Below are 27,770 nucleotides of genomic sequence, written 5' to 3'. Positions count from 1 at the left end.
GGCGGATCCCGAGCGGGGCTGCGGCGGGGGGCGGGGGCGGCCGCCGCCATCGGCACTGTCACCATGCTGAGCCGCAGCTCCTTCACCAGCCTGGTGGTGGGCGTGTTCGCCGTGTACGTGGCGCACACCTGCTGGGTCATGTACGGCATCGTCTACACGCGGCCCTGCCCGGCGGCGGCGGGGGACGGCGCGGCCGGGGGATGCGTGTGGCCCTACTTGGCTCGGAGGCCCAAGCTTCAGGTGAGCGGGGCGGGCACGGCCCGAGGCCCTGGACACACCGCCCTTGGCACCGCCCCTGCCCGCGGTCCCTGCCCTCTGTCCGTGCCCTCTGACCCCGCTTCCCTCCGGTCCCTGCTCCCTTTCGGGCAGCGCTGGGCCTTGCGGCTAGCTCCCTTGGCTGCTGCGCGGGCAGGACTTGGCTTCCTGTGGTTTTATTGATTTCGTATCTCTGCTGTCACACGCGTACTGGTTAGAGCAGCGTTGCGGAAGAAATGCTGGGCCTGTTTAGTCTAGAGAAGTCTTCATTAATTCATATAAATATGTCAGAGGCTGGGTGCCAAGGGGATGGTGCCAGGCTGCTAAGTGGTGCCTGGCGACAGGATGAGGAGTAATGGCCACAAACTGAAACACAAGAACTCCCACTTCAGTGTGAGGAAGAGCTTCATTGTATTGAGGGTTGCAGAGCACTGGAATGGGCTGCCCGGGGAGAAGGTGGGCTCTCCCTGTCTGGGGACATTCCAAACCCATCTAAATGTGTTTCTGTGTTACCTGATCTAGGTCACCCTGCCTTGCCAGGGGCATTGGACAGGGTGATCCCCAGAGGTCCTTTCCAGCCCTGACAGAGACCCTTTCCTTTATTGGCAGGATCTCTGGTTCTCTGAAATGGCTCCACTTCCTTCAACTTCCAGAACAGGTCATCCCATTAAAATGTATTTAGTGGCTGGCTGTGTTTCTGTCCCCAAAAGGAGCTGAAAAAACTCCCTTTGTTTGAGTACACCATATTCTTTCCCTCTGTGTGTGAAACCTTCCTGCAACTGGGAGAATTAGTGAAGCTGAAAGACAGACCTGTACTGTAAACGTAGAGATGCCTGAATTTATTTCCATACTCTTTAATTTCTCTGTGCTGTGTTTTGCTTTCAGTTAAGCGTGTACACTACCACCCGGTCAAGCATTGGTGCAGAGAGTAATATAGATCTTGTGCTGAATGTGGAGGATTTTGATATTGAGTCCAAATTTGAAAGGTAAGGATCTGGACTTGTAGTATCCAAGGTATCAGAGTTCTTTGTTGAATTCTGAAGTGTGCATCCTACCTAGGAGTTACATGGATGGAAGTGTTCATGAAGCCAAGGTGGATTTCACTATTGGTTAGCTTGGATCAGCGTGCTGTTCTCAGCCATGTAGGCTGATGTTTTGTAGAGGTGTGCCTTGCTCATAATAATAAAATTTACTTTCCATTGAGAAAATCTAAAGACAAATGTACCTGGGAGTACTTGAGACTTGCCTCTAATCACATAGGTAGGACAGGGGCTACACATTTTGTTTTGTTCTTAATTGTTGTGGCTTCAGACCTGGAACGGGACTTGGACATCAAACCATGTTCTCCTTTCATGTATTTTAGCAACATGCTCTTCCATAACTATTTCTCTGCTAAAAATCACATAGGAAAACCTTATTTTCTGATAGTCTAGGGTTTGGGGATCTTCTGAAGCAGTATAGGTGCCAAGAGTGTGCCCTCTGAGAAATTTTTTAGTAGAACACTGCACTCTGCATATGCCTCTGAACAATGAAAATGACTGGAACTGCTTGTTTCATTCTTCAGATTTGCCGTCTCACTTTTGGTTTGTTTGTTTGTTTGTTTAAAATAATTGCCCAATTCTTGACTCTCTTATCGTAGTCTCCAAGGTTACTTCACTCTCTTCATTTTGTATGACTAAAGAGCTCGTTGGTTAGAGTTTAGGTCATATTGAACCTCTCCTCTGACAGACCTTATAAGAATTGTTTTACTGACAGGGTCTGCTAAGCTATTGAAAGTATTCAGAGCAGAATAAGCTGAGCAAGACTACAGGAATAGAGGAGGCATTATGCAAGGGTGCAAGTAGGATGATTTCTTGGCTACTACAAGGGGAGTGACTTCATGGTTTGGGGCTCCAGTTTAGAGTTCTCTGCTTGGCATGCCTTAGCCGAGAAGATATTTTATTAATGTAAAGTGCAATGCAAAACTTTGTGATTTTCTTTTTAAACTTTGTATCGTGTATACATCTGTGATGCATCTTCAGCACATGAAGGCTGGTTTTTTACAAGTGCTGTCATAATTTTGGCCCTGTTCCTATCAGTAGAGGAAAGCAACAAAAGAATTGATGATGCAATCCTATGTTATCTAGGGCAGTAAAGTAGGGAGTGGACAAAGGTTAAACTATCTTAATTTAATAGTAAATCTTTGGAAACGCATATATTGTGATAAGTACAAAAAATTACCCCATCCAGCCATGGAACAGGTTAGCCAGAAGTAATTGTGTCTAGTAATAGCTAAATATTTCAGCATGTGCTTTGTCATCACATAATATATTTATTTTGTATTTTAGGACAGTGAATGTGTCTGTACCAAAGAAAACCCGAAATAATGGCACGTTATATGCATTCGTATTTCTTCACCATGCTGGCATTTTGCCTTGGCATGATGGTAAGCAGGTGCATATAGTAAGCCCTCTGACCACGTACATGATCCCCAAACCAGAAGAGATTAATTTGCTCACTGGTGAATCAGCCACACAGGTAGGTGTGTGTCCAATCTATGGAAGAGCATCTGCAAAATAAGGAATTTATTTTATAGACATTTCTGGTGTTAGTATCTGCTGTACTTGCATCATTAAACTAAGGATGATAAAACAGAAAAAAAACCCCAAAATCCTCTTCTTAATTATCCTGCTAGTGGCAGACCACCCAGCAGAGCAGAGGCAGCTCTTTAAAATGCTGGCTAGTTATTTAAGCACTATCCTAGTTAACAGTAATTGCTTCAAGGATTCATTGCTTTTGGTGGAAATACTGTATTGCTCTGGAACAGCATGGTGCTGCTTTCTGTAGTGAATTGAATTAATTTGAAATAATATGCTTTGCTGTTGTAAAATAGCAGCATAAGATAAGAAGAAAAACAGATAATGTTTGGTTGATCATCCTTTTGACTGTTTTGAAGTAACATCTGATTACTGTATAGTCCTGATTTCAAAGTGATGTCTTCTAACTAGTATCCACAATCCTAAGGTATGAAGGTTAATTAGATGAATATTCCTTCTTGATGAACAAGGCTGTGAATGGACACTGAAGTTTTTCAGTAACAGATTGTGGTGGGCCTTTAAAATCCATTCTGTTGTATTTGAGCAAGACTCTTGGTCTGGTCAAAATTAAGGTAAATTGTTTCTTAGCAGGCTTCTGGTTTATGATATAGTTACTGACTCCCTGGATTCTTTAAGTTAGATTATTAGCTTGTTCAAAATTGTGTTGGTTAGCAGTATGTTTGTTTTTGTTTTTTTTTTTTTAAGCAAATTGAAGCAGAAAAGCAGCCCAATGCCCTGGATGAACCAGTCTCTCACTGGAGGTCAAGACTAACCTTAAATGTCATGGTGGAAGATTTTGTGTTTGATGGATCATCGCTCCCTGCTGATGTTCACCGCTACATGAAAATGTAAGTCGGTGACTTTGTTTTGTCAGAGATGTCATTTATAAACTTATGTCATATTTCTTCAAAAACCCTTAACCTTCTGTAGTATTTTATGTTTAAATGAGCACCTAGAGACAAGAGCAGATGCTCTTAATGCTTGCATTTGGTAGTGACAAATTGCTGCTAAGATACTATGTACTAGAAAGCCTTATTGCAGACACCTGGTTCCTGGACAGCTCAGAGCTTACAATACTTTTTCTGTGTGGAGTTACTATAGTAAGGCAAAGCAGGACTGCAGAGACACAGGTAAAATGCTATAGCAGACCTCAAACCTATTTGTTGTCCTGTTGTCCTTCTGGCCTTCAGAGCAATTGCCATCCCATGACCCTTTCCAGTTTTCCTTCGTGTGCAAGTTGCTTGTACAAACTGGAAGTGCTGAGTGGTACAGCTGATCTCCTAGGATACCTGTTTTCCTCCCTTTATGATTCCATTTATTTTACTATGACAGTGTGTGTTCCTCAAGAAAAAAAATGTCATTTTTCTCAAGAAAATTCTAACAAACAGGGCTGGGATTTTGGGCCTCTAGGTGCAGGCAGTAGCTTCTGCTCACAGCTTGCTTCAGTCACTTCCAGTATCAAGCATATAAGTAATGCTCTGTAGGCTTGTGCTGCTGTATTGTGCTGCCTTTCTCTACCAGTACCCTCCTAAATCCAGAAGTAGTTGGTTAACCAGCAGACCCCAGGGGATAGCTTTCCAGCCAGAATAGGTAGAACCATAACAAGAAGGGGTTGTTGGACTGGGGTTGATGGATGAGGAAATTTTTTCTGGTTGATTTGCATCAGTGCTGTCTAGTTATGGCATTACACAGGAAAAGAGTTTTGGTATGAAATAACCTGCTGCAATTTCAGTAACAATAGCTTTAATCATAGTTACTACATAGAAATCAAATCACTTCAGTTGAATAACCAAGCACTATTTCTGAGCCTCAATTTAGTACTTTTCTGTGCTACTGTTGCACATTGTGTATTTAGTATGTGTCTCTTAGCATGTGTAGAGACTCTTTTCTTTTGTCAGCAGCTCAAGTTCAACTTTCAGGCTTTGAGAATCTCCATGATGCTACTCCATAGATTTTTCCAAGAACATCACAGTGTAGATACCTAACTGCCTTTCTAGTGAAGACTTGAAGAATTTGTCTCTGTTAGGGTATTTGGCTAAATAATTTTCCAAGATGCTGACATAGCAATTGCATGTAGGTCATAATTTACTAAATAACTTTACAGTAATCAATTTGATAGAGGGCTTGAAGGCTGGGAAGTTTTTATTGGATTCATGCAGGTTGATGAGGTCGTATAGCAATCCAAATGAGAGCTTCTGTAGATGACAGAGAAGATTTCTGCTCCTTGTACAGTCCCTGCATTAGTGTCTGACCTTCTCATTTGTGCATCAGCCAACATCAGGTTCATGGTCCCTTGTGGGCGAGAGCCTGAGACTGATGTCCTGCCAGGAACCAGTGAGTGAGGGAGATGGTGGAGGGGTGTCATGGTCACAGTGGGAGGGGGATGTTCAAAACAAAGGACACAAATATATGCCAGTAAACTTCAGCATGTTTCTCTTCTGCAGACTTTTAAATATCCCTTGGTCATTCAAAAGCTTCAGCATCATCACAACCAATTTCATTTGTATTTTTATTTGCTTATTCTGTCTTTCTACAGAAGGGTGAAAACAAACAAAATTTTTCAATACTTGTATCTTTCAATGAAAAATTGATTCTGGACTAGTGGCTAATTTCTTTCTGTGTGTTAAAAGAAAATGTGCTTGAAAAGATGGTGGGACGTTTCTACATGGGTCGATTTGAAAGTGATGAATGAGTGCTAATTTGAATGAAAGTAGTTTTCTTTTTAGATCACTGCAGTTATAAAATCCATGTTTAAACATCCTAGGGTTCAGTTGGGGAAGACAGTGCATTACCTTCCAATATTATTTATTGATCAGCTAAGCAACAGAGTGAAAGATTTGATGGTGAGTAATAGAATACCTTTAATTACATTTAACAGTTTTAACAGTAATCTTCAATGTTGTTTTAAGACTTTTTTGTAAGTTGTTTGCTGTAATGAAGAAGTATAAATGCACAAAAGGATTCAATGACCATTTAACTTAATGTGACCTAATGTAGTAATTGCAGAAGCTGGATCTGGGTTTTGAGACTTCTCTGGCAGAAGTATCTGTCAGTCACTGTCTTCTATTCCACCAAAGATGTTTGGATTCCATTGCTTCTGCCTTTTGGGTGGATATGGAGAACATCACTGTAGCAGCAGTAGTGGCAGGACCAGTCTCTTCACTAGTTTGACTCCCTAATATGAGGGAGTTGTGTTTGCATCCCAGAGTAGATTCTCATACCTTCTAGGCATATTGACAATATCCACAGCTGATAGTGGAGCTACACTTGAGATAAGTCAGTAGCTATTCTCTTATCTCCTCAAAATTCAGACATGGGTGGATTTCTTGGTGCTGCTGTCTATCATGTTAGAATAACTTGAGCACCTGAAAGTTTGGTGTCACAATGCATCCAATGATTTTGTGCACTTAAATAAATCAGTATTGAAACGTCAGTAATGGAATTACAGAAGGATGAAGTTGGATGAGATTTCTGGAGATTACTAGTCCAGTGCCTCTTCTTAGAGTAGGATCACATGGAGTGAGTTTTTCAAGACCTTTTCCAGTTGAGATTTGGTTATATCCAAGGATGGAGAGGCCACAGCCTGTATGGGCAACCTGCTTTAGTATTCAGTCACTCCAGCAGTAAAAAAAGAAAAAAAAAGAATACGGCAGTCCCATGTAGCTAAATCATGTTGATCTTAGCAGCTCTTAGTTAAACCTTGCAGTTCTTTTCAGTTGCACTGACTGTAATTTGGTACTTGAAGTTACTGAGAACAGCAGTCTAGGGGAGTGCCTCAGAACTGTTAAATGAGCACATCTGAATTATGCATCTTCTAGCTGGAAGCCTTTGTAGATGTAAACTTCCCATAAACCTTTAAAATTGTCTCTCCAATTCATTACTTTAGCTCAGAGAAAGGGTTTTGTTACTTAGTGTTCAAGAGAATCTTTATAAATATGTATCCCTTCCACCCCATATTTGTACAGCAAAATAAACTCCTGAGCATTTGTTACAAGTCTTGACAGCAGATTGTTTTGTCCAGTATTTTTTTAGATATGTATTTGTAATTTCTGTATTAATGGCCATTGTCCTTTGTCTAAAGTTTTATCACAGCTCATCCAGTCCAGTTCAGTACATTCATGTGAACTTTTAACTGGTCAAGTCATGTACCCTGTTTACAAATAAATTCAGCATTCCCATGTTACTAATGACATTCCTGCAGTTGTCATGCATGCCACAGTTAATACTGTTGTAACTCACTGCCTTAGAAATTCATTAAAGATCCTGGGAAGTGCTGCAAAGATTGTTCCACTAAAACCTGCAAACTTCCCTGTCAGCACTGGCTTATGTGATGTCTCAGTAGTGTTTGGCCAAAGTGCTCTCAAGCCCTGCAGAAAGAGTGGTCTTGTAGTAAACATTCTGTGAGAGACTAAGTGGTAAGTGAAGAGCAGGCATGAATAAGGAGGGAAGATGGTACAGCTTTTGTGGAGCCAGGTTAATATTTGACTGTAAATAGGGATGCAGACAGTATCTGTTTTCTATGCCTGACCTAAAATCATGGAGCTGAAGTTGTGTTTTTCCTGCTTGTGCTGGGCTGTGTAGATTGTTAACTGACTCTCATTTTCATCAAGTTGTAGGTCTTCTGTAGTGAGTACTGCAGTCTAGAGATTATGTGTTCCTCATGTTCTTAACGTGCTTGACTACTGTGGGTTTGGGATTCCAGAGAGTTTATTAAAGAGATAATTTTAAAATTCATACCACTGAGGTTATTTGCAGTGTTTGCACACTGTTTTGTAGTATTGATTAAGGAGAGTGCTAGAAGTAATGATGCTCTGATGCCATACTGCAAGAGTAGGTGTATTGCAGGGATTTGGTCATTCCTAGCTGTCAAAGGCTTAGCAGCCATCACACTCACATTGAGGTTGTGAGGCACCACTTGTGGGTTTTAAGTTGTTTGTTAAGAAAGAATTCATTCTTCTAATCTTACCTTTATTTTAGTTTGCTTTTGCGGTTGGACAATTCCAGTCTCTGTCTTCTGTTGCAATCCAATTTCCTCCCTACAGTCCCCCTAATTCCTCCATAGTAATTCTTTGTCTGTGGAGAGTGCCACATTTGCCACATGCTGCTTACCCAGGCATTTGCAAAATTTTTGTTTCTTGTCCATCCTCCACAGATAAAATTTCTTTTCCCTTTCTGCTGTAAATGTTAACACTGTCTTTGATAGACTGAGAAATTGAAATTAGACTCGCTGAATTATGGGAATCCTTTGAAAAGGAGAAGCAGTGTGGAAGATGTTCATATGGTTTTTGGTAAATGGCTGTAGAATCTTGCCAGTGTTCTCTACAGTCAGCTGTAGCCACACTTGAGTTTTTGTTCCATTCAGTTCAGAGATCCCTGACACTGTTCTAGTTTCTGAAGCTTTTCTCTCTGCTGTATTCATAAAACTTTCTCAGCTTCCCTGCTTGTCCTTCATGTGCCTGCATGTTCTGCCCCTGTCTGAAAAGCTTAGAGTCTTGGCAGGGTGGTGAAATTGAGATTTTTTTGTACTCACTGGAGGAAAGAGTGAATGGGAGAATGAATGTAGTCCTCAGTTCACATGTAAGTGATAGGTGGGGAGCCTAAAACCGTGTTTTGTGTCACAGGAATCAGAAGCCCATTCACCTCAGTTAGGTGTCAGCTAACTAATTACTGTAGAAACAGATGCAGACTAGAGCAGCAGGTCTGAGATGGGAATTATGATTGGGAGTAATTAGGAGCCTGGAGCAGCAGATCTTGAACTCTTGCAAAGAGTGCCTGCCAATCTGTCATCCTGGGCTATCCTTGGAAATGTAAAACAGACTGCCTGAGCATGTTCTGAGATAGCTGCTGAGTATTCGAACATCTTAGAGGACAAGGGGGTTTTAGCATTTTTTTTAAACCTGTTTGAGAGGTGGGCAAGAATACCTGCCATGCAGAAGGAGCTGAGGCAATTTAAGACTTTTGTTTTTTCAGCTTAAGTAACATGTAGATGATACAGTAGGATTAGCAGAGATTTAATTTTTGGCGTGCAGAAAGAAAATTTTTGTGACACTCCAGATCCCAAAGTTATCTTACTTAGCTTTAGCTGTGGTGTTTTCATTAGTCTGAGCTAGTGGCATCATCTTGCTTCCCTACCCTTTCAATTTCTCTCAAAATCAGCCTCAGTGAAGTAAACTTCTGACTGTGGCCTTTGGGATACAATTTGCTTGTTGGGTTTTTTGGGGTTTTTGTATAATATTCTAGTTTAGGTAATCTTAGCATGTACATTCAGAGAAGAACTGTCAAAAGACTTATCTTAAGCACATGTTTCCCACTTTATGCTGCCATCTCAGAGGCATTTGTATACAGGAACAGTGAGGTTGCTATAGGAACTGGAACAGAACAAACTGCTAATTTAACATTTCTTGGAAAAAAACACAAAGACTTCAAGCATGATATAGAAGTCTAAGATCTTATTCCCTTTTAATAACAAACTGAGTTAATAAAATTGTGTGATTAAATTACAGTGTGATACAATCACTTTCTTTATTTTTAAAAATATTAATGGAAGTAATTGTTGCCATTTTTCTGCTGTTAAAGATGAAACATGTCTTTTTGAAATGCAGGTTATAAATCGTTCAACAACAGAGCTACCTCTTACAGTGTCATATGACAAAATATCTCTTGGAAAACTCCGATTTTGGATCCACATGCAGGATGCTGTGTACTCCCTCCAGCAATTTGGTATGCTTACCTTTAATGACTTTAGGCTAAGAAACCACAACTAAGCCCTTAATTTCTTTTATGTACATAGATAATACTTCTTTTTTGATAGCTGATGAAGAGATTTAATGCTACAAATCTTGTGTTGATTCACCTTAAGTTAAAAATATATGTTGACATGTGATAAGGAACAAGAATACAGAGGTGAATTAACCATTTTTAAAATTAATTTTATTTGGATAGTACTTTGTAAAAGCATTGGAGCACATAGTCAAGAAGAGCATTTTCACCATGGGTTATCCCTATCATCCATGGAACAGAAAAGTTGAATCAGTGGTACATAGGCTTTGATATACAGCTGCTCACTGTAGCCATATATCTGCAGTGAAATACAGGCAGGCCATACTAAGTAAAATCCAACTGCTTCTCCTTAGTTCAGGCCAATCTATATTAAAGACAGTCATGTCTGCTAAACAATGTCTGCTAAACATAATTGTTGTGAAAGAGTCAAGTAATTGCTTGCTCAGAATTTGTGGAGGGCAGTTGTCCACCATCAGCTCTTCATAATTTTTTGTGAGCCTCCTCAGAATCGAAATTTTCATATTCCATGCCTTGGTTGTTGTATGATAGACACAGATATCAAGACCTCTCATCCTGAGTGGACCTCCTGTGCCTGGAAAAAAGGCCTGTGTAAGGTGCTGCTTGTTCCCCCTACGAATGTAGATAATGAAACATAAGGTTTGAAATTCTCCTATTGGAGTAATTTCTGGAGCAGTCAGATTAGTAGAAAAGCTCCAAAATCACTTGAGAATTGCCATGTACTTGCTGTGATGGCAAAGCAAGTTGGTGCAGCACTCAAGGACCATTGCCATAAATGCAACATTGTGTATTTTCTGAGAACTGTGGGCTTCAGTCATGTTGCATCTATGGCCATGTTTCTCACTGACTTTCATTTTCCGTTACTGTGTAGTCCTTTCCTTATTTTTCAGCTTTTGATGTGAAGCTCACTCTTCCTGTGTATCAAACTAAAGTTCAGAGGCCAATTTGTAAAACCTTTTTTTTACTTCCTCCTCAGGCCAAAATGCTTTAATGTGTCTTCCCATTTGTCTGTCAGGTGGTCAGCTTAGGTTGTAATTACACGACATATTAAAGGCACATTACAAAACATATTGTAATTACATAAGTCAAAGGCTTGTAACTGGTGGGGTTTGCGTTTGGGCAAGACAAATAACTTGCCAAAATACAGGTAGATTAGGATTTTACCTATAAAGCTTCTATCATGTTTTGGATTTATGATACCTTAACAGCACTTGTGCAGGTGACATAAGATTCCTTTCACACTGGACTTGAGCATAACAGCAGTGAACTGTCAGGTACTTCTTGCACAATGACTTGTTCTTTTTTGTAGGGTTTTCAGAAAAGGATGCAGATGAAGTAAAAGGAATTTTTGTTGATACTAACTTGTACTTTCTGGCTTTGACGTTCTTCGTAGCAGCGTTCCATGTAAGTGGTTTTAGTTTTTAGACAGTGCATAATATGGGGGGAAAAAAGTCGGGGGAGATGTTTCTGACTTTCAGGTGTTCCATTTATTAAGAATTATTCTTGAAAATAGTCATTTCAGTAGAGCAGTGGAAGCATTATTTGGTACAAAAGTCATCTATATTTCCAATACAGAGTTAACACAAAAACCTTAAATAAGGCAGAAATTTGAGGTAATTATACAGAAATTAACAGTCTTGACTGAAATATAAAACATTACCTTCATTATCATTTTTTTTTCATTGTAGTTGAACCAAAGCCCCTAGAATTAATATGCCTGTCAACACTTGTTTAAATTTTGTTGACTTCTCACAAGGTTTATCACTGCAGTAGCATAGCTGGGGCACCTGTGTTAGGGTTTGAGTCTCTGACTTCTAACCCCTGCAGAAATTTAGATCAGATGATATTTTCTGAAATTGCTTCCAGAAATGTTCCTGTAAAGTGTGGAGTGCTCATGATTATTTTTTTTTTGTTTGTCCCTTTTTTAGCTCCGGCTTAAATCTGAACCTTGATTTTTAATGAACAACTTTTTTTATACACTGGGAATATTTTGTAATCTACGGTTACAAACACAGTTCCCATACTCTGGGAGAGATAAGAACTTGCCTGGAATGTTGCGTTTCTTTATACTTACATTGCACACAGTTAACTTGTTTGGAAAGCCTTAGACTTACATGGCATATTAATTTAATTTTTCCACTCAGATCATCAGATTGCAAGGTATCTGTAGACTAGGACAAGCTTTTCTGATACTTCTTTCTTTTGTGTATCATTTTCCCAAATAATAAAAAAAAACCAAAAAACCCAGAAAAAAACCTAAACAACAACCCCCTTCCATAAACAGACAAATCCCACAAAAACAACTGAAAATTTCCTCATTAAAATCTACTGACCCAAGAATTTCTGGAATCTGTGTTTGATTTTTTTTTTTAGACACTGAAGGCTTAAAGGAAATACCAAAACCTGTACTGAATAAAAATACTGAAGAAAATATAAAAGCTTCCTACAAATAAATTGAATTCTAAAATGTCCTGGAAGTTTAGTTCAACTTAGTGACAAAATACAGAGGAAACTTGGCTTGCTGTATTGTAGGATTTTTTTTTCTAAACTTTTGATATTAACCAAATGTAAATTGACTATCAATCCAATACTGAGCATTTTTAGTTTAATTTCTATGCTTTTCCCTGAGGTGTGTGGTTCCTCAAGGTCCTTGTTCTTCACCCTCAATGATGAATTTCGCTGTATTGGGTGTCTGGCTTGCTTTACAGGACGCTAATCTGGGCAGCATTGCAGTGGTAGTGTTGCCATTTGCATTGCTTTTAGAGCCTGGGCTTCTACAACTTTTCTTTTTAGGTTTTATTTGTGAGTCTTAATTGTCATTTCTGAAGCTTCTAAAATTGAGGGTTTTTTAATACCATGTTGAATGCATTGTTAGCATTTTCAGTCTCTCATTAGTGTATGTTTCAAATGAGCAAATGAGTATGTTTCTTCCTATTTGCAGCTTCTCTTTGATTTCCTTGCATTTAAAAATGACATCAGTTTTTGGAAGAAAAAGAGGAGCATGATTGGGATGTCTACAAAAGCAGGTATGGACTAGAATGCAAAGTGTTGTCTATGTGCTGTCTGTTTTATGGTGTGTGTTTTCAGTTTGCTCTAAGTTAACACTTTGTAGGTTTATAGAGATAGCCAAATGAGATGGTTTGTGTACAAAAAGATGGCTAACAGGCTACAGAGATGTAACTGTTAGTTACATCTAACTTTGTTCTAACTTTGTTAGTTCTGTGCTCAGGTATCACTTGAGTTTAAGCACTTGTGTCGCTACTGAGGTTTAACTGTCTTGGAGTTGGGAATTAGATTAATAGTGAGTCAGTTACCATGTTTTCCTTGCTGAAGGAACAGAGAAGTACTTTGAGAAAAGAATGAAGAGCAGAAAAAGTTCTGTGGGTGGAGAGAATGTGCTTTCATGAGTAATGCTGTTCTGCAAGTCCCTTGTGTTCCTTGTAGATAACTACAGGTTCCAAAATATTTGTGGGTGGAAAGTGCTGTATTGTAATGCTCTTGCTTGATTTGGGCTTTGATGTAAACAGGAGCAATGGAGGCTCCTGGGGTGGGGGAGGGGGAGAGCATGGGAGGGTTGACTTGATTTGTTTATAGGAAAGATGAGAAAAACAGAGGGATCTGACATCCTGCCAAGCCTTCCTAGAAACAGATGAATTGCTTTTTTTCCAGTCTTGATTATGAAGCAGAATTGTAAACCTGGTGTCACTTGACCTCTGAGACTATCCCTAATTCTATCATACTTATAGATAGATTAAAACATGTAAGGAATATCAGAGCCGGGAGGGAAGGGCATTCTAATTTATGATGAACAACATGCTTTATCATGTGGAGAATCCATCTATCATTTTTATGAGTGCATTTTTTTTTTTAAAGCAGTTGTACTGCTGTTGGCATGTGTATGCCAAAATGTTTATAAAAATTCAAAACTGTCCATGGAATTTCGAAATAAGAGTCTCAGTAAAGTCAAATTCAAAAGACTTTAACATTTACAAACAATAAATGAGTCTGAAATACTGACATACTATCTCACAGCCTTTCAGCTTCCAGGAGACAAGCATCATGAATGTAGCTCCTAATTGTACTCACATATTGCTGAATTGCTTCAGTACAGAAATCTTCATTAAATGTTCCAATTCTCTTTCATCTCCTGTGATAAGGATTGCATAAAATCTTCTTGTTCCCTATTTGCCCAGAGATCATTGGCTGTTTCTAGGACTACTAGATATATCAAGATGTACACAGAAGAAATTCATACCTAAATCGTGTAAGACAGAATTGTACCAAGTAGACCATCAGTCTTCTGTCATCTCAGCTGTTCATTTAAATATTAATAAGCCTTCCATTTTCTTGTTTTCTGTCTAGTGCTTTGGCGGTGCTTTAGTACTGTGGTAATATTTCTTTTCCTTTTGGATGAACAAACAAGTTTATTGGTACTGATCCCAGCAGGCATTGGTGCAGTGATTGAGGTGAGTTCCTAAAGCTGTAGCACCAGATACCAGTATTTGCAGCAACATCCATAGTTTACAGTAGAAAAATAATGCTAAACTAGTTACTGGAAAATTCTGCTGTAGCTTGCGTGTCCTTGGCTTTCAGTGACAGAGATGGTGTCCCTTGATCAAATAACTAAACTGGAAGTATCTGTTTTTTGTGGGATGGGCCAACTGATATTGCAGAAACCAAACACAGTGATGCTGAGGTTCCACTTACCACATCACCCAATTGGCCTCACTCCTGGCCAAGCAAGTTTAACCATGTCAACAAGCCTGCATGGAAGCACTGTCACAGAGCAGGCTGTGTGCCCACAGACAGTGCCAGGACTGAGGTGGCTGGGGAAGCAGGACAAGGAGGAGAGTGCTGCCTGTGTGCATGATTCCAAAAGTCTGCATCTTGTCAGTGGGTTGCAGGTAGCACAGCTGTCTCAAAGTGACAGCAATCTCAGTGACAGTACATCTCAGAGGAATTTGTCTGCTAGGAAGAGCTTTTTCACAAGTTAGACTTAATTCCTGTTTCTCATGCAGTGCTAATAGTGACATTGATTCTGTAAGAAATTATTTTCTCACTTGTATCAAAGATAACAGTAAAGGATTGTCATTACACTATTCCCCCTTTTTTTTTTTTGTCTGGAATATATGGTGGGTGAGAAGAGAATACTGGTGTATCTAAAGTTAAGCAAATTAACCTTGTCCACAAAAAACTTCAGAGAGTGCAGCTCTCCTGGGGACCTGCATTGCCTAAGTTGTCAAATCTGTATAACAGTGTGGGTACATGAGTAAATTTTCAGGTGAACTGAAACTTCAGGTTTATGTTAGGGTCAGGCTGTTACAGCTGTACAGTAAGTAACCAAATAATTCAGCAGATTCACTGACTCTTGCTTGTAGTTCACTACTGAAATATAATGACTATATAAGTGCCAACTTAATCCCTGTTAGGAGTTCTGAGGCACTTTCATCAAAGTGCTTGGCAAATGACTACTGGAATTTTCTAAATGCCTGACCTGGGGTTCATCTTGGTGCTAACCCCACTTAGGCACTACCATTCAGGTATCCTGGAATGACTACATTACTTCACTTAAATTACTTAATAGTGCAGGCTCACAACGTTGTACTTGTTTGATTACATGGCATTTGATTTGTGTAGACACAGGCAGTGTGTGCTGCAATCAGGATACTACTGCTTTATGCAATGGGGGATTAAAATAGGTAATCTGGAATCCTTCATAAGATGTTCCTTTGTACAATAATCTTTTATGTGCATTTTTTGGTTTTGCTAATCACAGCTCTGGAAGGTGAAGAAGGCCTTGAAAATGACAATCAGGTGGCAAGGTTTGAGACCCAAATTTCAGGTATAGTATACATTGCTCTGTTAATGATTACACTCTTGAGTCATCCATCTGTTTCCAGGTTACCATGCCACTTGACTTCTAGTAAAACGAAGAATTTTTTTTAATTATAAAAGTTTCCTGTGTGCATCTCTCTATGAATGGCTTAATCCAATAGCAGGATGAGCATTTGCAAGCCTGTTTCTTTCTTTGAGTTCTTTAGAAGAAGCAGCTATTTGTATGTATTTATGGTGCAAGAAACTTCAGAACTTTTCTGTCAGTTCTGCTTAATCTTTATAGGTGAGCTGTGCTGCTGCCACTGTCTTGGAAAGGCACTCTTAAGTGGTGTCATGTTTTGAAATAAGAAACTGGCTTTTTCCTGAATCTGTAGCGTAACTTTTCCATTGTGGAGCTAACAGAAGATGTGGCATGTTCTGGGGACAGTACACTCTTAGATGATTCTTCTGGGTAAAGTGAAGTGCTGAGATTGCAGAACATGCAGTGGCAAAGTGCATTCTACACTAAAAGTTTATCTTGCTGGTAGAAGAAACAGTTGTCTGATATTCAGTGTTTCTGCACAAGAAGTGCTGGGGTTTTGTGCTGCTTAAAGTCTGTGTCTGGAGTGACTGGTGGCTCTGCTTGTTCCTGCATCAAGGAACTGTGTTGAAGCAGGCAGAATTTCTGGACATGTGGAGGTAATCCATAACAATGATAATCCATGACCTCTTCATGGTTATGGCTTTTCCTAAGTGCTTCCTGTATCTGACAAATTTCTAGCTACTTGACTTTGCTCTTGCCTTGTGAATTCTGCTGTTTCAATGGCATTTCTCTAAGCAAAGAAGTCCTGGAAGTTTGGTATAAAATATGAGGCTAAAAGTTAATCTTTTTGCCTATGCTATATTTAGTAGGCTGCACAGGACTAATATATGACTCTCCTATATGGAAGCTTTTAAAAGCTTTGTTACCTGCTTAATGTAGAGAGTTGGAGAGCAAATGCTTTCCCCTATGTTGTGATGTGATTATGACTTTCATATGTGTTGCAGTTTGGTGCATACAATGACTCTGAAAAGAAAACCGAGGAATATGATGCCCAGGTAAGAGGGAATCCTATGACTTGTGATCTACGAAGTCTGTATATGTCACCTGTTGATTGACTTGTTTTGCTTTTTTTTTCTACAAGTGTATTTTCCACATCTTCACAGTTGTCAAGTGGATCATCACTGTGTAGATGATCAGGTAGTGAAGATTCATTCTGATAATTTATGAAAGGAAACTATGAAATAGTTCTTTTGGTTGTTGAATCTGGTTGAGGCATTGCTCTGAGAAGCCTTACCACTCAAAAATTTGAAAGCTGATATTTGTACTTGTTATTTTTACTGAAAGAAAGTTCACATGGTTCCTGTTTTTTGAAAGGAATTGAGCATAAGTGACAACATTGGTGTTAAGTAGGAAGCTACTTGTAGAGACTGATCTTTGCACTGTCTCTTGGTGCCAGCACTCTGAGGTGATTGTTTGTCTGAGTTGGGCTTTGGAATTTTCACCACCACCACTAGAAGTGGAAGCATAGTAGAAATTATAGGAGGCATTTGGGAATAGGAAAATATTTTCACGAAAAACTTATGTGGCTGTCTTCTTTTCACGGCTATTTAATGCCATGAAAAATTCGTCCATATGGAATGTGAACTAACAAACTATTTTTCTTATCCATCAGGCTATGAAATACTTGTCATATTTGCTCTATCCACTGTGTATTGGAGGTGCAGGTTACTCCTTGCTGAATGTCAAATACAAAAGGTACTGTAACTCTGTAAAGGATCTTACAAGGAATTGAAACATTCCCCATTTTTTTATTGAAATTGGTTGTTAGTTTGATGCATAGGCCAGGAACTAGAAACTTCCTTGTCCTATCTAAAGTTGAAGAACATAGATGTTTTTTTAACATCCTGTAAGCAACAGGCTGTTGTATTTCACAGGTTACCTGATAATTACTTTAGCACAGAATTCAATAGCTTGCATACATGTCAATCAGAAGAGGAGGAAGAAAGCTGCCATTCATATTCAGAGGGCCAGTTGGTGATAGGAGAGATGAAAGGAATTCAGTGGTTGAACCTGTCCAATAGCAAAAAGAATCAAAAACAAAATCAATTGGTTTGAACAAGAGGCTTCTTTGTTCCTAGATATGATAGATGTGATGGCAAGCAAGCAAAAGCATTTTTTAGAAAGGGCTCTTTATTCCTTTAGAGCCATGAACTTCCTGCAACATAGTAATACTTCAGCAAGAGCTGGACACTCAATATTTCATGAACAAATGAAACCCTTGTCACCTTTCACTCAAAATAGCTGGTTGATTTTTTGTTGGAGTGATGCAAGCGTGTAGCAATGAGACTTTGTTGTAGGAAAATCCTGCAAACACAAGCTTGGTGAGGCCATGTAGACATTTTTTAATAGTCCTTAGGCCCAGATGGGATGGGAGAAAACAAGCAGTAGTAGTTTTTCCTAATGTTATTTTAAGCTATTGCTGCATACATGAGCTGTAACACTCATACTAGAAACTGGGGCAATTTCTGGGCTATTAGAAAAGCATATTTTTCAAAAGGTTCTTATCATAGTAAGCAGCTAACAAATATGCAGCATTTTAAAATTCTGCTTTTCTGACAAAATTCTTGAATTTGTTTAGTATTTCAAAATACTGTATTTCAAGTATTTTATGAGCTGCAGCTTAAGAAAGTGAAGGCAATTTATATTATAGAAGTCTTGCCATTGTTAAATCAGTAAGGAAATGTGCCAGAACAAATAATTTTAGCAGTGGATTATCCTTTAATCTTGGAGGCATTTTCTGATTCATTCTTTAAATACTTGTGGATTACTGAAATGCTGCTACAACTGTAATGTTGCCATTAATGTGACAGTTACACAGCAGTGCAAGTTTAATTTTAAATTATGTAACCAGAGTGTGACAGTTATTAGCTGTTCTCAGAATTGCAAAGCAGGAGTATGGGATTCTGTCATTGTCTGTAGCCCTACCATTATTTTGTTAGGATTGTGCTCCATTGGATATCTAGGAAGGTTATTAGATGTAAGGAGGGAAAAATCTAGATTCCTTGTATTTACTTTTTTTTTTAATACCTACTGTTGTAGTTTGCACTGAATGGTACTTGCTAAGGCCTTACTGTGCCATTAAGTGACTCTTTAATATTTAGAACACAGTGTTATCTTGGCAGGCCTTAATACAGTCAGGTTTCAGTGAACAGTATTACACACACAGTGTACATATCTCATGTCAGTTATCTGATTATCAACATAGATGTCTTAAAATGGTGTGTAAAAGTATAAAACCAGTTGATAAATCTGTCAAAACTTCTTGTATGGACTGATAAATATCATTTGCTTAAGCTGCCTTCTCTGGAGCCCCTCCAGAGAAGGAAGATGTGAGGTATTTAGTTCTTGTGATGGAGAAATTTATAACATAGCCATTTCTTGGAGTAGTCATGTGGTCTACAGTGATGTATAGGATGTGTTATAATTTTGGCTGAAGAGAAATATAACTGTACTCTCTTTATTTGTAGCTGGTACTCCTGGCTGATTAACAGTTTTGTCAATGGTGAGTCCCTTCTGTTCTCTTTTCTGTACATATTTTTTCAGATGAAGGCCAGGACTCAAAAGTAGAATATTAACTGCTGTCATTTGGATCAATGTAATACAGATAAATAACTTATTACTAAATTATCACCGTGATTGAAAAAGGGAGAAGAATCAACCCAAAGTGAACAAAAGAATTAGATGCATCTTCGTTCTTCAGGGGGAAAAAATGAGTAAAATTACTAATTATGGAAGTACAGTCATGTGATTAACATCTGTGCATATGTTTCTTTTCCATATTTCATTCTTCAGGAGTATATGCTTTTGGATTCCTGTTTATGCTGCCCCAACTATTTGTAAACTACAAGGTAAGATTGAAAAGTGATGAAGGTCTACTTTTCTAGTCTCTTCTTCCAGATTTGATTACAATTTGATACTTTTTATTTCCAGATGAAATCTGTTGCACACTTACCATGGAAGGCTTTCACATACAAAGTAAGTAAAGCTCTAATTTAAAGTTGTGTGCAGTCATTTTGAAAATTATTTTCTGTAAGAAAAAGCCTAATAATAAATAGCTTAAGGATGGCTGTACTTTTTTTGTTTTAAGAACTAAACTTGTTTGCAACCATCCTTAAAATAAAAAACCACACTGATTTTCGTTTTTCATAATGACTTCCATATGATGAGAATACTTGCATCCTAGTTTTTATGATAATACTGCTTTTTGTACTGTCACCTGTCTTGCATTAGTGCAGATGTTGCTCCTGCAGATAAATGTATCAGTCTCAGTTAAATGCATTATTTTAAGAAGGTATCAATGCATCACTGACAAGGAATAGTTGCCAAGAAACAGTTAGGAATGCTAAAAGACCTGGCAGGTTCCAGGAGCTACCAGAGGCTGAAGTAATGCCACACTGTTCTGTGCCAGGGTGGTAATTGTGAGCTTCTGGGCAGATGTGAGGGGCATTGTTCCGTGGGGGAGGAGCGGCTGCACTGTGGTGTCCCCACTGCCTAGACTGCCCTGGTAAGGCAGGGCAGTGCTGCAGCCAAGCTCAGTAGCAGACCTTGGAGGGGAAGGTGAGCTTATTTAAAACCAAAATCAGCTCACTAACCCTTTGATAGCTGCATACACACAAGCACCCACTCGTGTGTCCAAGTGGTTTTTGTAGTACTCAGACACCAAAATGATAGACCCAAGTATCCCAGTCAGCTCTCATATGCACAGATATGGATAACAAGGGGCACCCACTGCTGAATTCCCACATCCCCTATGTTCTCCTTCATTTAGCAACTCCATGCTAGTTTTGTTCTTGTACCCCTGAAGAGGTGATAGTGTTTTGACTATCATTTCCCACCAATCCCAGTCATTAGAGTTTTTGTACTGTGCTTTGTTTTCCTGATCTTTGTGTCCTGAGAAACCCTGGCTGGATGTGCGGGGAACATCAAGCCCTGATGCCATCACCATGTACACTTTTTACTTGTGCATCCACTCATAAATGCTTTCATTTTTCCTATGCTGATATATTAAAATTGTCCAGATCATCTGTACTTTAAAAGGAGCAGTGTTAAAAACTGCTCAAGAAATGGTGTCCAATTCTGAACAGAAGATATGGGACAAAAGAACTAAAACATACATGCCTAAAGAGACTACAAAGGCTTTTCCATTTCTATGAGCCTATAGCAATTGTCCAACTTTCTAGTGCCTTCTGTTTTTAAGGAAACAGGGTGCATCTAGGAAAACAGATTGAAATGTAGCTGGTAGTGGAATAGCAACTAAGCAGTGTTTGATGTGGAAATAGAGACAAAAATAACAATAAACACAGTATTTCAGGCATATACTAGGCAAGTCAGCATGTTTCTTTAGAGGAGAGAGCAAAAGATATATTACTGAAATAATTTCAGAATTTTACTTCACCAAAGAAAAGAACTGAGCAGAGACATCACCAGTTAAATAAACAACAGAGGGAGGTTATTCAAGCAAATAACCTTTAAATCAGTACAACCTTGCCTTTTCTTACAGAGCATTTATAGTTCGTGTCTAGATGCCGTAGGCTATCCACAACAAACGCGCGTGTGTGTGGAGAAAGAAGTCTATTTTTGTTTTCAATTATGTTTCATTTAGACATTTGCTTGCTCTCTTCTTCACTTCAAGTGGAAAAAAGAGTCTGAGGGTTCACCTGTGACCATTGTTTTAGAGAGCTTTGTTGTCTTTTTTCCTTAATTTGAACTCTGACTTTCCAGTTTCTGTGGGTTTTATGTTTCATTGTTAATAAAGAGTAAGTAAGGTAATCTCAGAAGAAAATTATCCAGTCCAAACACTATTGAATGGACTGCCTTGGTGCATTCACTTGCAGTGCCTTATGAAGACTGCCTGTGTGCCTGAAGGATGGAGCATTTAGCTTTTTCTTCCCATTGTTATTGTAGGATCACTCACTTGGGTGTTGACTTGGAAATGCTGTCTTTTCCAGCTTGCCAAGGTTTTTATTTTTGTTCCATGAGAAACCTTTGCACAGGCTTGAGAAATGCCAGCCATATTCCTCATTCACTTCAGACTGATGGATTTGTTTTGACCTGACAGAAAGAGCTCTCCTGTTGTAACTAATCTCTAACTGGAGAGAGAACTCTCTCCTGTCCAACACCCCCATTTTCTGCTGGTATTTTCTTCCATCATATAAACATTGGTTCATGTTTAGAGTGAGTTTTGTGCTTATATCACTTGTGCCCTTCTTATGGTATGGATTAGCATACAGCTTGCTGAACTGAAAGGAGCCGTGTTACTGACTCAGTTTGTTAACCTAACAGTGAATATTCTTTGCTGGGTTTGTTTCCCGATGTTTTCAGTGAGTTGAAGCAGTTTATTGCAACATGAGTACTAGAGCTGGTGCACTGTAAGAGTTGATGCGTACACTCTTCCTGTAGCCAAGAGCCAGATCCAGAGGAGTTGCCTTTTGGTTAAATTACTTTTCATTATTGCTGCAGAAATAGAGCCTGTAGTACACCTAGTTGACTGGAATTGGTGTAGAAAATTACCCATCCGTTATTCAAGACATGGTTACTTCCAGGAAAGCACTGAAAATATTTTAAAGTCTTTCCAAGGCTATTAAGTTAATCTTCTTAAAAGCAATATATTAAAAAAATTTTACACAAATTTCTACAGAAAACGAAAGTGAAGTGACATTTTGTACATCTTGTCATTTGAGTAATGGATGAACCAAAGTCTGGGGGTTTTTCCAGTTCCTTTTGAAGTTTTCTCTGAAATTGAGTATGTGTTTTTTCCCCTCCCATGACAATACTCTCACTTACCTGAAACAGTCCTACTTCCTTTTTGCTTGTAACTTCTGGTCTGTAGTAGACAGTATGTCTTCAGTAAAAGAAGGCATTTTAAAGTTTGCATTAACTAGTTTTGCAGCATAACTTGTAAGTGTTGTTATAAATATGGAGGAAGTCTGTGTTCCCACAGAAAAATATAGGAAGCTTCTAACTTTGTATGACTGATGACTTCCTTTCTTCACAGCCAACTGAAGTACACTTTTCTTTTATTTGTAGGCATTCAACACCTTTATCGATGATATATTTGCTTTTATCATTACTATGCCAACATCTCATAGGCTGGCATGCTTTAGAGATGATGTTGTGTTCCTGGTCTATCTCTACCAAAGATGGTATGACTTCCTTTAATATTTGTTACAGTTTTTACAGTGCTATAGATGGTTGCATTAAGAGGGTTGCTTTTGTTGCTATAAAGAGCTGTAGATTGGGATAGACTTGGAGCAGAAGCTTTACACTATAATAATGTCTAGTACAGTATGGGCTGGATCATGTTAGTTATGTGCCTAGTAAAGGGAATGGTGAGCAGGGCACCCTGTAAAGGAGATCTCAATACAAATAAGAGGAACTAAACCATTTTCCCATAACTGACAATAATCCTGGACCTGACACAGAGTAGTAAAAAGATTCCTCTTCTCACAGTACTCAGAATTTTTGTCAGTTACCCCTTTTCCCTCCCTATAACATCCTTCTTTTCACCGGATTTGGAAGTTGGAAATCCTCCCACCCCCGAAAAAAAACCAAAACAAAACAAAAGAAAAACCAAGCAAAGCCTACAAAAAAAAAAAAACCACAAAAACAAAACAGAAAAAAAACCCACAAATCAAATGTGAGACATAAATACCTGAAGTTAGGGAAAGGAGAGAAATTTCTAAGCTTGCATTCACCTTAGTAGTTTTAGGCTTCTAACCCTTGCTGAGGGCCACATCTCCATATGCTCAGTGTCTGAGGCATGTTCTCCAAGGTGCTCTGCAGGGCAGGAGTGAAGGGTGTTGTGTGATGGGGGACTGCCCTGCTCTGCCTTTCTGTTTACGTGGTTTGCAAAAACAAGTTATCAGGTTCTCTTGTAAGTTGAGTACCTGCTGAGTTTGACATTCTTTGAGTAACTAAAATCAGGTAGGGAAGAAAGCTATATGCCCTACTTATGAAATACTGTTCATAGTGAAGTTACAGAAAGTGCATTTTTGTTTCCAAGAATAAGCATTTTTGTTTATTGTTGTTTTTGTAGAAATTAAGTGGTCAGCAGCTTCTGATAGGGGCTGGGCCCTGGTTTCAAGCTTGAGAGGTGTCCTGGATTGCTTGAGAAAAGACTCCAGCCAAGCTTTAAGGGAGCTAGTACATCTATTAAGAGGTTCTGTTATGAGACAACTGGTTGAGTCATATTGTGAAAAAGCTGATATGTCTGTACAAATCTTTAAAGATGTTGATGTTTGCCACAAATGGGAATAGAGAATATGATGACAAAGAAATTAACTTTTAAAATTAAGCATCATAGAACTACTTAATTCCTTCAGATAGGAGGCTGTAATGTAACTAAACATTTGGGTTTTTTCTGCCAGGCTTTATCCTGTGGATAAGAGCAGAGTAAATGAGTATGGAGAATCTTACGAAGAAAAGTTAAAAAAAAAAAGCTCATAGAGAATAACTAAGAACTGAAGAAAATTCTGACCCCTGGACTCTTCCTTGCTTTATGTATTACGTGGTCTTAAGGAAGGAAAAACTTATTTAATAAGAGTATTTTTAAAGCTTAAGACAGAACTACATGGACAATACATCTTCTATATTGCCAAAAATCTAGTTTTGATACCCTCCTCTTTCAAGACCCTCTTCATCCTCACAAGGTCTACAGTCTGCCAGATGACATGATATAAACTTCCTGCATTTCAGCTTCTCTTCAATGAAAACCTAAGCATCCTGACCATTGTAATTAAGATCCAAATCTGTGTTTTTAAGACAACTCATGAACTGAAACTGTGGTGCCTGTGCCACTAGGCTATGAAAACTGAAAAAACAAGACACTGTGCTACAGCAGAATCAAGGATTATTGCCAAACTGAGGGCTGTCAAAAATAAAAGGTATAATATTGGATTATATTCTACTTACAAATCATTCTCATTTGATAATGGAGATAATGGAAATTGTAGAAATTGTGAATTCCTAGCTAAAAAGATGTATTGTTGGAAATACAGGATAAGGTAGATGGCATTATTAAACTTCAAATTCTGCCACGTTCTTGGCCTACAAAATGGCAGAAGGTTTCAGTTTTCTTAAAGTGAATGAAGGTGTGAAAAAACTGTAACATGATTTCTTTTAATATGTATGTGAGTTTATAGAAATCTTTCTGCATTGTTGACAAACCTGATTTCTTGGCATAGTAGGTATTCATGTAATGCAAATCATTGTTATGTGCTGGGAAGGTCTCTTAATGCTTCTTAAATTCTTCATCATTTGGTACCACAGTGACCTACTAGAACAATTTTGTCATGTTTCAAAGGGAATAATTCCTCAGTCTTTTCCTCTCTCCCTCGCTGCCCCATCCTATTTTTTAGATGAAACACACATCATTCACATAGAATTATTTTGCTCAAGTACAGGTTCAACAAACTACATGACGCAGAGAAAAAAAATAACCAGGTAAAGAACAATTCATACCTTTCAATTTAAAATCTGTATTCCATGGGAATGAAATTCATTAAGAGTGGCATTTTGATCTGTTTCTTTCAAATTTGTAAAAAATAATCAGGTTGAATTATTATACCAAAATACAAACTCCACAGCTATATCTAGAAACCACTTCCAAAAATGGTTAGAAAAATTTTTTGAATCTCCAAAGATTTTTAAAAGCAAGTTTCTTAGTAACAGTAAAGAAAATACAGAGTGCATTCCTTTCAACAGCAAAAAAAATAAACTTTAAAAAATCCAAAAGGCAGAATTCTAGTTTCCAATTCTAGTTTTGCTTTGGTCAGTAAGTTTACAAATAAACTATAATGATTCTTAAGTTTATTAAATTGCATGCTGTTTGTGCAAGGCTGTTTTACTTCAATTTGTCATGAATTGAAAATATTCATACAGGTCGGCTCCTGTGGTCTGTAACTACTTGGTGAAGTGGATTTTATCCAGTGCTGGTACTGCAAAAGTCTGAATGTATAAATATTTGGGTCCAAAAAGATAAAGAAGTTTGCCTGACTATTGTGTTTTGCTACAGACTACAGCGTTTCCTGTACTGAAATCCTCCTTACACACTGTTGGCAATGGAAAGGAGTCTTGAAGTGAATATTTATCTCCTGTTAATGTTAAAGTCTCTTTATGCTGTTAATTGTAACTACAGATTATTGACTTTAGCATTAAACACACTTAAGTAAGTCTATGCAAAACTGGGACTGCATTTGCTGTATCTTGTACCTGTTTTGAATTTATTTGGAGTGAGCTCTTTACTGTTAAGCAAAGTAATATTTCACATTAAGATAAATGTGTGTGAAAAGTTTTCCTGATGTAAAGAATGCATATAGCACATTCCCTTTTTGTGCCATTTCAAAACAACCGAGTCACTGGTTCTTCTAGAGTAGCTTCTCAAAGTCCAGAATACTGTATTTGGGTATTTCTGATGTTTCCTGACTCGTTTTTGTACACAGAAAGATTTCTCTTGCACCTTTACATACTGTGAGTTTCCTGGTCTTCTGTCTTGCATTTCTTGACACTGACCTCATGATATTCTATACAGTAGTCATAAAGCTTATAAAATTAGAACATATTAAGTCTTTAAGGTGAGCAAGACTTTCCTGTTCAAGTTATTGTTTTATGCATTCCATTTCCAAATAAAAGACTTGGCATACAGGATAAAGAGTTACCTTTTGTTACTGAAAAGAAAGGGGGTAAAAAACCTGTAAGTAGTAACTTTGGAGATATGAAATTATATATTAACTAATTATTTATAAACTTTCTAGTTGTGATAATGACATCAGCTAAAAATCTGGTTCTGTATTTGAACCAGCTCATGCTGGATAATCGGTATTTTAGAATCAGTTTAAGTGTCCAATGTGATGGTGTTCACAGGGGTGTTAGGATGAGGGAAGAGACGAGAACGTTGACTCCATGTTTCAGAAGGCTTGATTTATTATTTTATGATATATATTATAGTAAAACTATACTAAAAGAATAGAAGCAAGGATTCCATCAGAAGGCTAGCTAAGAATAGCAAAAGAAATGATAACAAAGGCTTGTGACTGACCAAGACAGTCTGAGCCAGCTGACTGTGATTGGCCATTAATTAGAAACAACCACATGAGACCAATCACAGCTCCACCTGTTGCATTCCACAGCAGCAGGTAATCATTGTTTACATTTTGTTCCTGAGGCCTCTCAGCTTCTCAGGAGAAAAAATCTTAAGGAAAGGATTTTTCAGAAAATATCATGGCTACAGTCCAAGAGTAACTTAAAAACTTCCTCTCTTCTAATGGGATTTACTGTTGTAAGCAACTAGGTGACCATCTCACATTCTCATCTTCATTAGGCTTGTAATGGATTTGAAAATTATAAGATTACTGTGATTTAGGGTTGGGGCTGTTTTAGAATTAATTCAGAAAACCATCATATGCTTCTGGAAGCTGCTCTTGCCCAGGATTTAGCACTGCAGTCCTGATTCTCTAAGGACATAAGTGACAAAAGGCAGCTGGCTGGACTCTGTGGGTGCAGATGGCCCGTGGTGCTGTGCCTCTGAACTGGGACAGAGACTGCACTCCATTCCTGCACAGCTCTTCACTTCCATACCCTGCTACTTCCTGCTCATCATTTCCTGCTGCTCTTCTCCAGGCGGCCACCTTCCACCCTTTGTACTTTTTCCCCAGGAGCCACAGGACAAATGGATTTACAAAACAGCAGCAGTACAGGCAGGTTTTTCTTACCAGCAGAGCTCAAGGAGTCTGCTCTGTTGTGCTTCTGTCCCTCTGGAGCTGCAGCCTCAGCACCAGTCCGTGTTCCCTTTAACAAGACACTCCAGTAACTCAGCTACAGCACATACAGCTCAGCAACAGAAGCATTAAGTCACAGAATTCTGTAGTTTGTCTGCAAACACCATGCTTTCAAGTTTTTTTTTCCATCAGAAGATAAATCTCATCTTGAAGAAGTAAAATGTGGCCATTTATTTGTAATACCCTGTATGTTACAGCTTTTCGTTATAATACAATCTAAATGGGGATGAGATGGGATTTCAGGAGGCTGCCCACTACCAGTACAGCCTCTTACCCCTCTCATAACACTAATTGTGCTTTCCTGATAGTCCCTTGTAAAGCCCTCCGAGTGAATAAATCTAACAGTAGGTATTGAGAAATGGAGCCAGAGAGAGCTCAGCCTTCCCAGGTGCCCAGTGATAGTCTCTGACTGTTCCCCATCTCCCACGAAGAGAAGTTTGGCCCTGTATG

The 27,770-nt window shown here is 38.7% G+C and overlaps 1 protein-coding gene across 1 annotated transcript; it reads left to right on the top strand.

Moving 5' to 3' along the window:
* On the top strand, positions 1-26,194 carry CLPTM1L (CLPTM1 like). Its single transcript, XM_064705649.1, has 17 exons — positions 1-240; positions 1,141-1,241; positions 2,583-2,772; positions 3,537-3,679; positions 5,596-5,674; positions 9,434-9,551; positions 10,939-11,033; positions 12,571-12,655; positions 13,992-14,095; positions 15,406-15,471; positions 16,491-16,541; positions 17,159-17,241; positions 19,014-19,048; positions 19,339-19,394; positions 19,477-19,521; positions 22,573-22,688; positions 23,913-26,194. Exons 1-17 carry the CDS (start codon positions 64-66, stop codon positions 23,989-23,991), a joined length of 1,623 nt encoding a protein of 540 aa, XP_064561719.1. The 5' UTR covers positions 1-63; the 3' UTR covers positions 23,992-26,194.
* The last annotated feature ends 1,576 nt before the right edge of the window (positions 26,195-27,770 follow it).

The sequence above is a fragment of the Zonotrichia leucophrys genome, chromosome 2, assembly GCF_028769735.1.
Source record: "Zonotrichia leucophrys gambelii isolate GWCS_2022_RI chromosome 2, RI_Zleu_2.0, whole genome shotgun sequence".
NCBI classification, from domain to species: Eukaryota; Metazoa; Chordata; class Aves; order Passeriformes; family Passerellidae; genus Zonotrichia; species Zonotrichia leucophrys.
The sequence above is the reverse complement of the archived record's forward strand: the minus strand, read 5'-3'. Positions and strand labels throughout refer to the sequence as shown.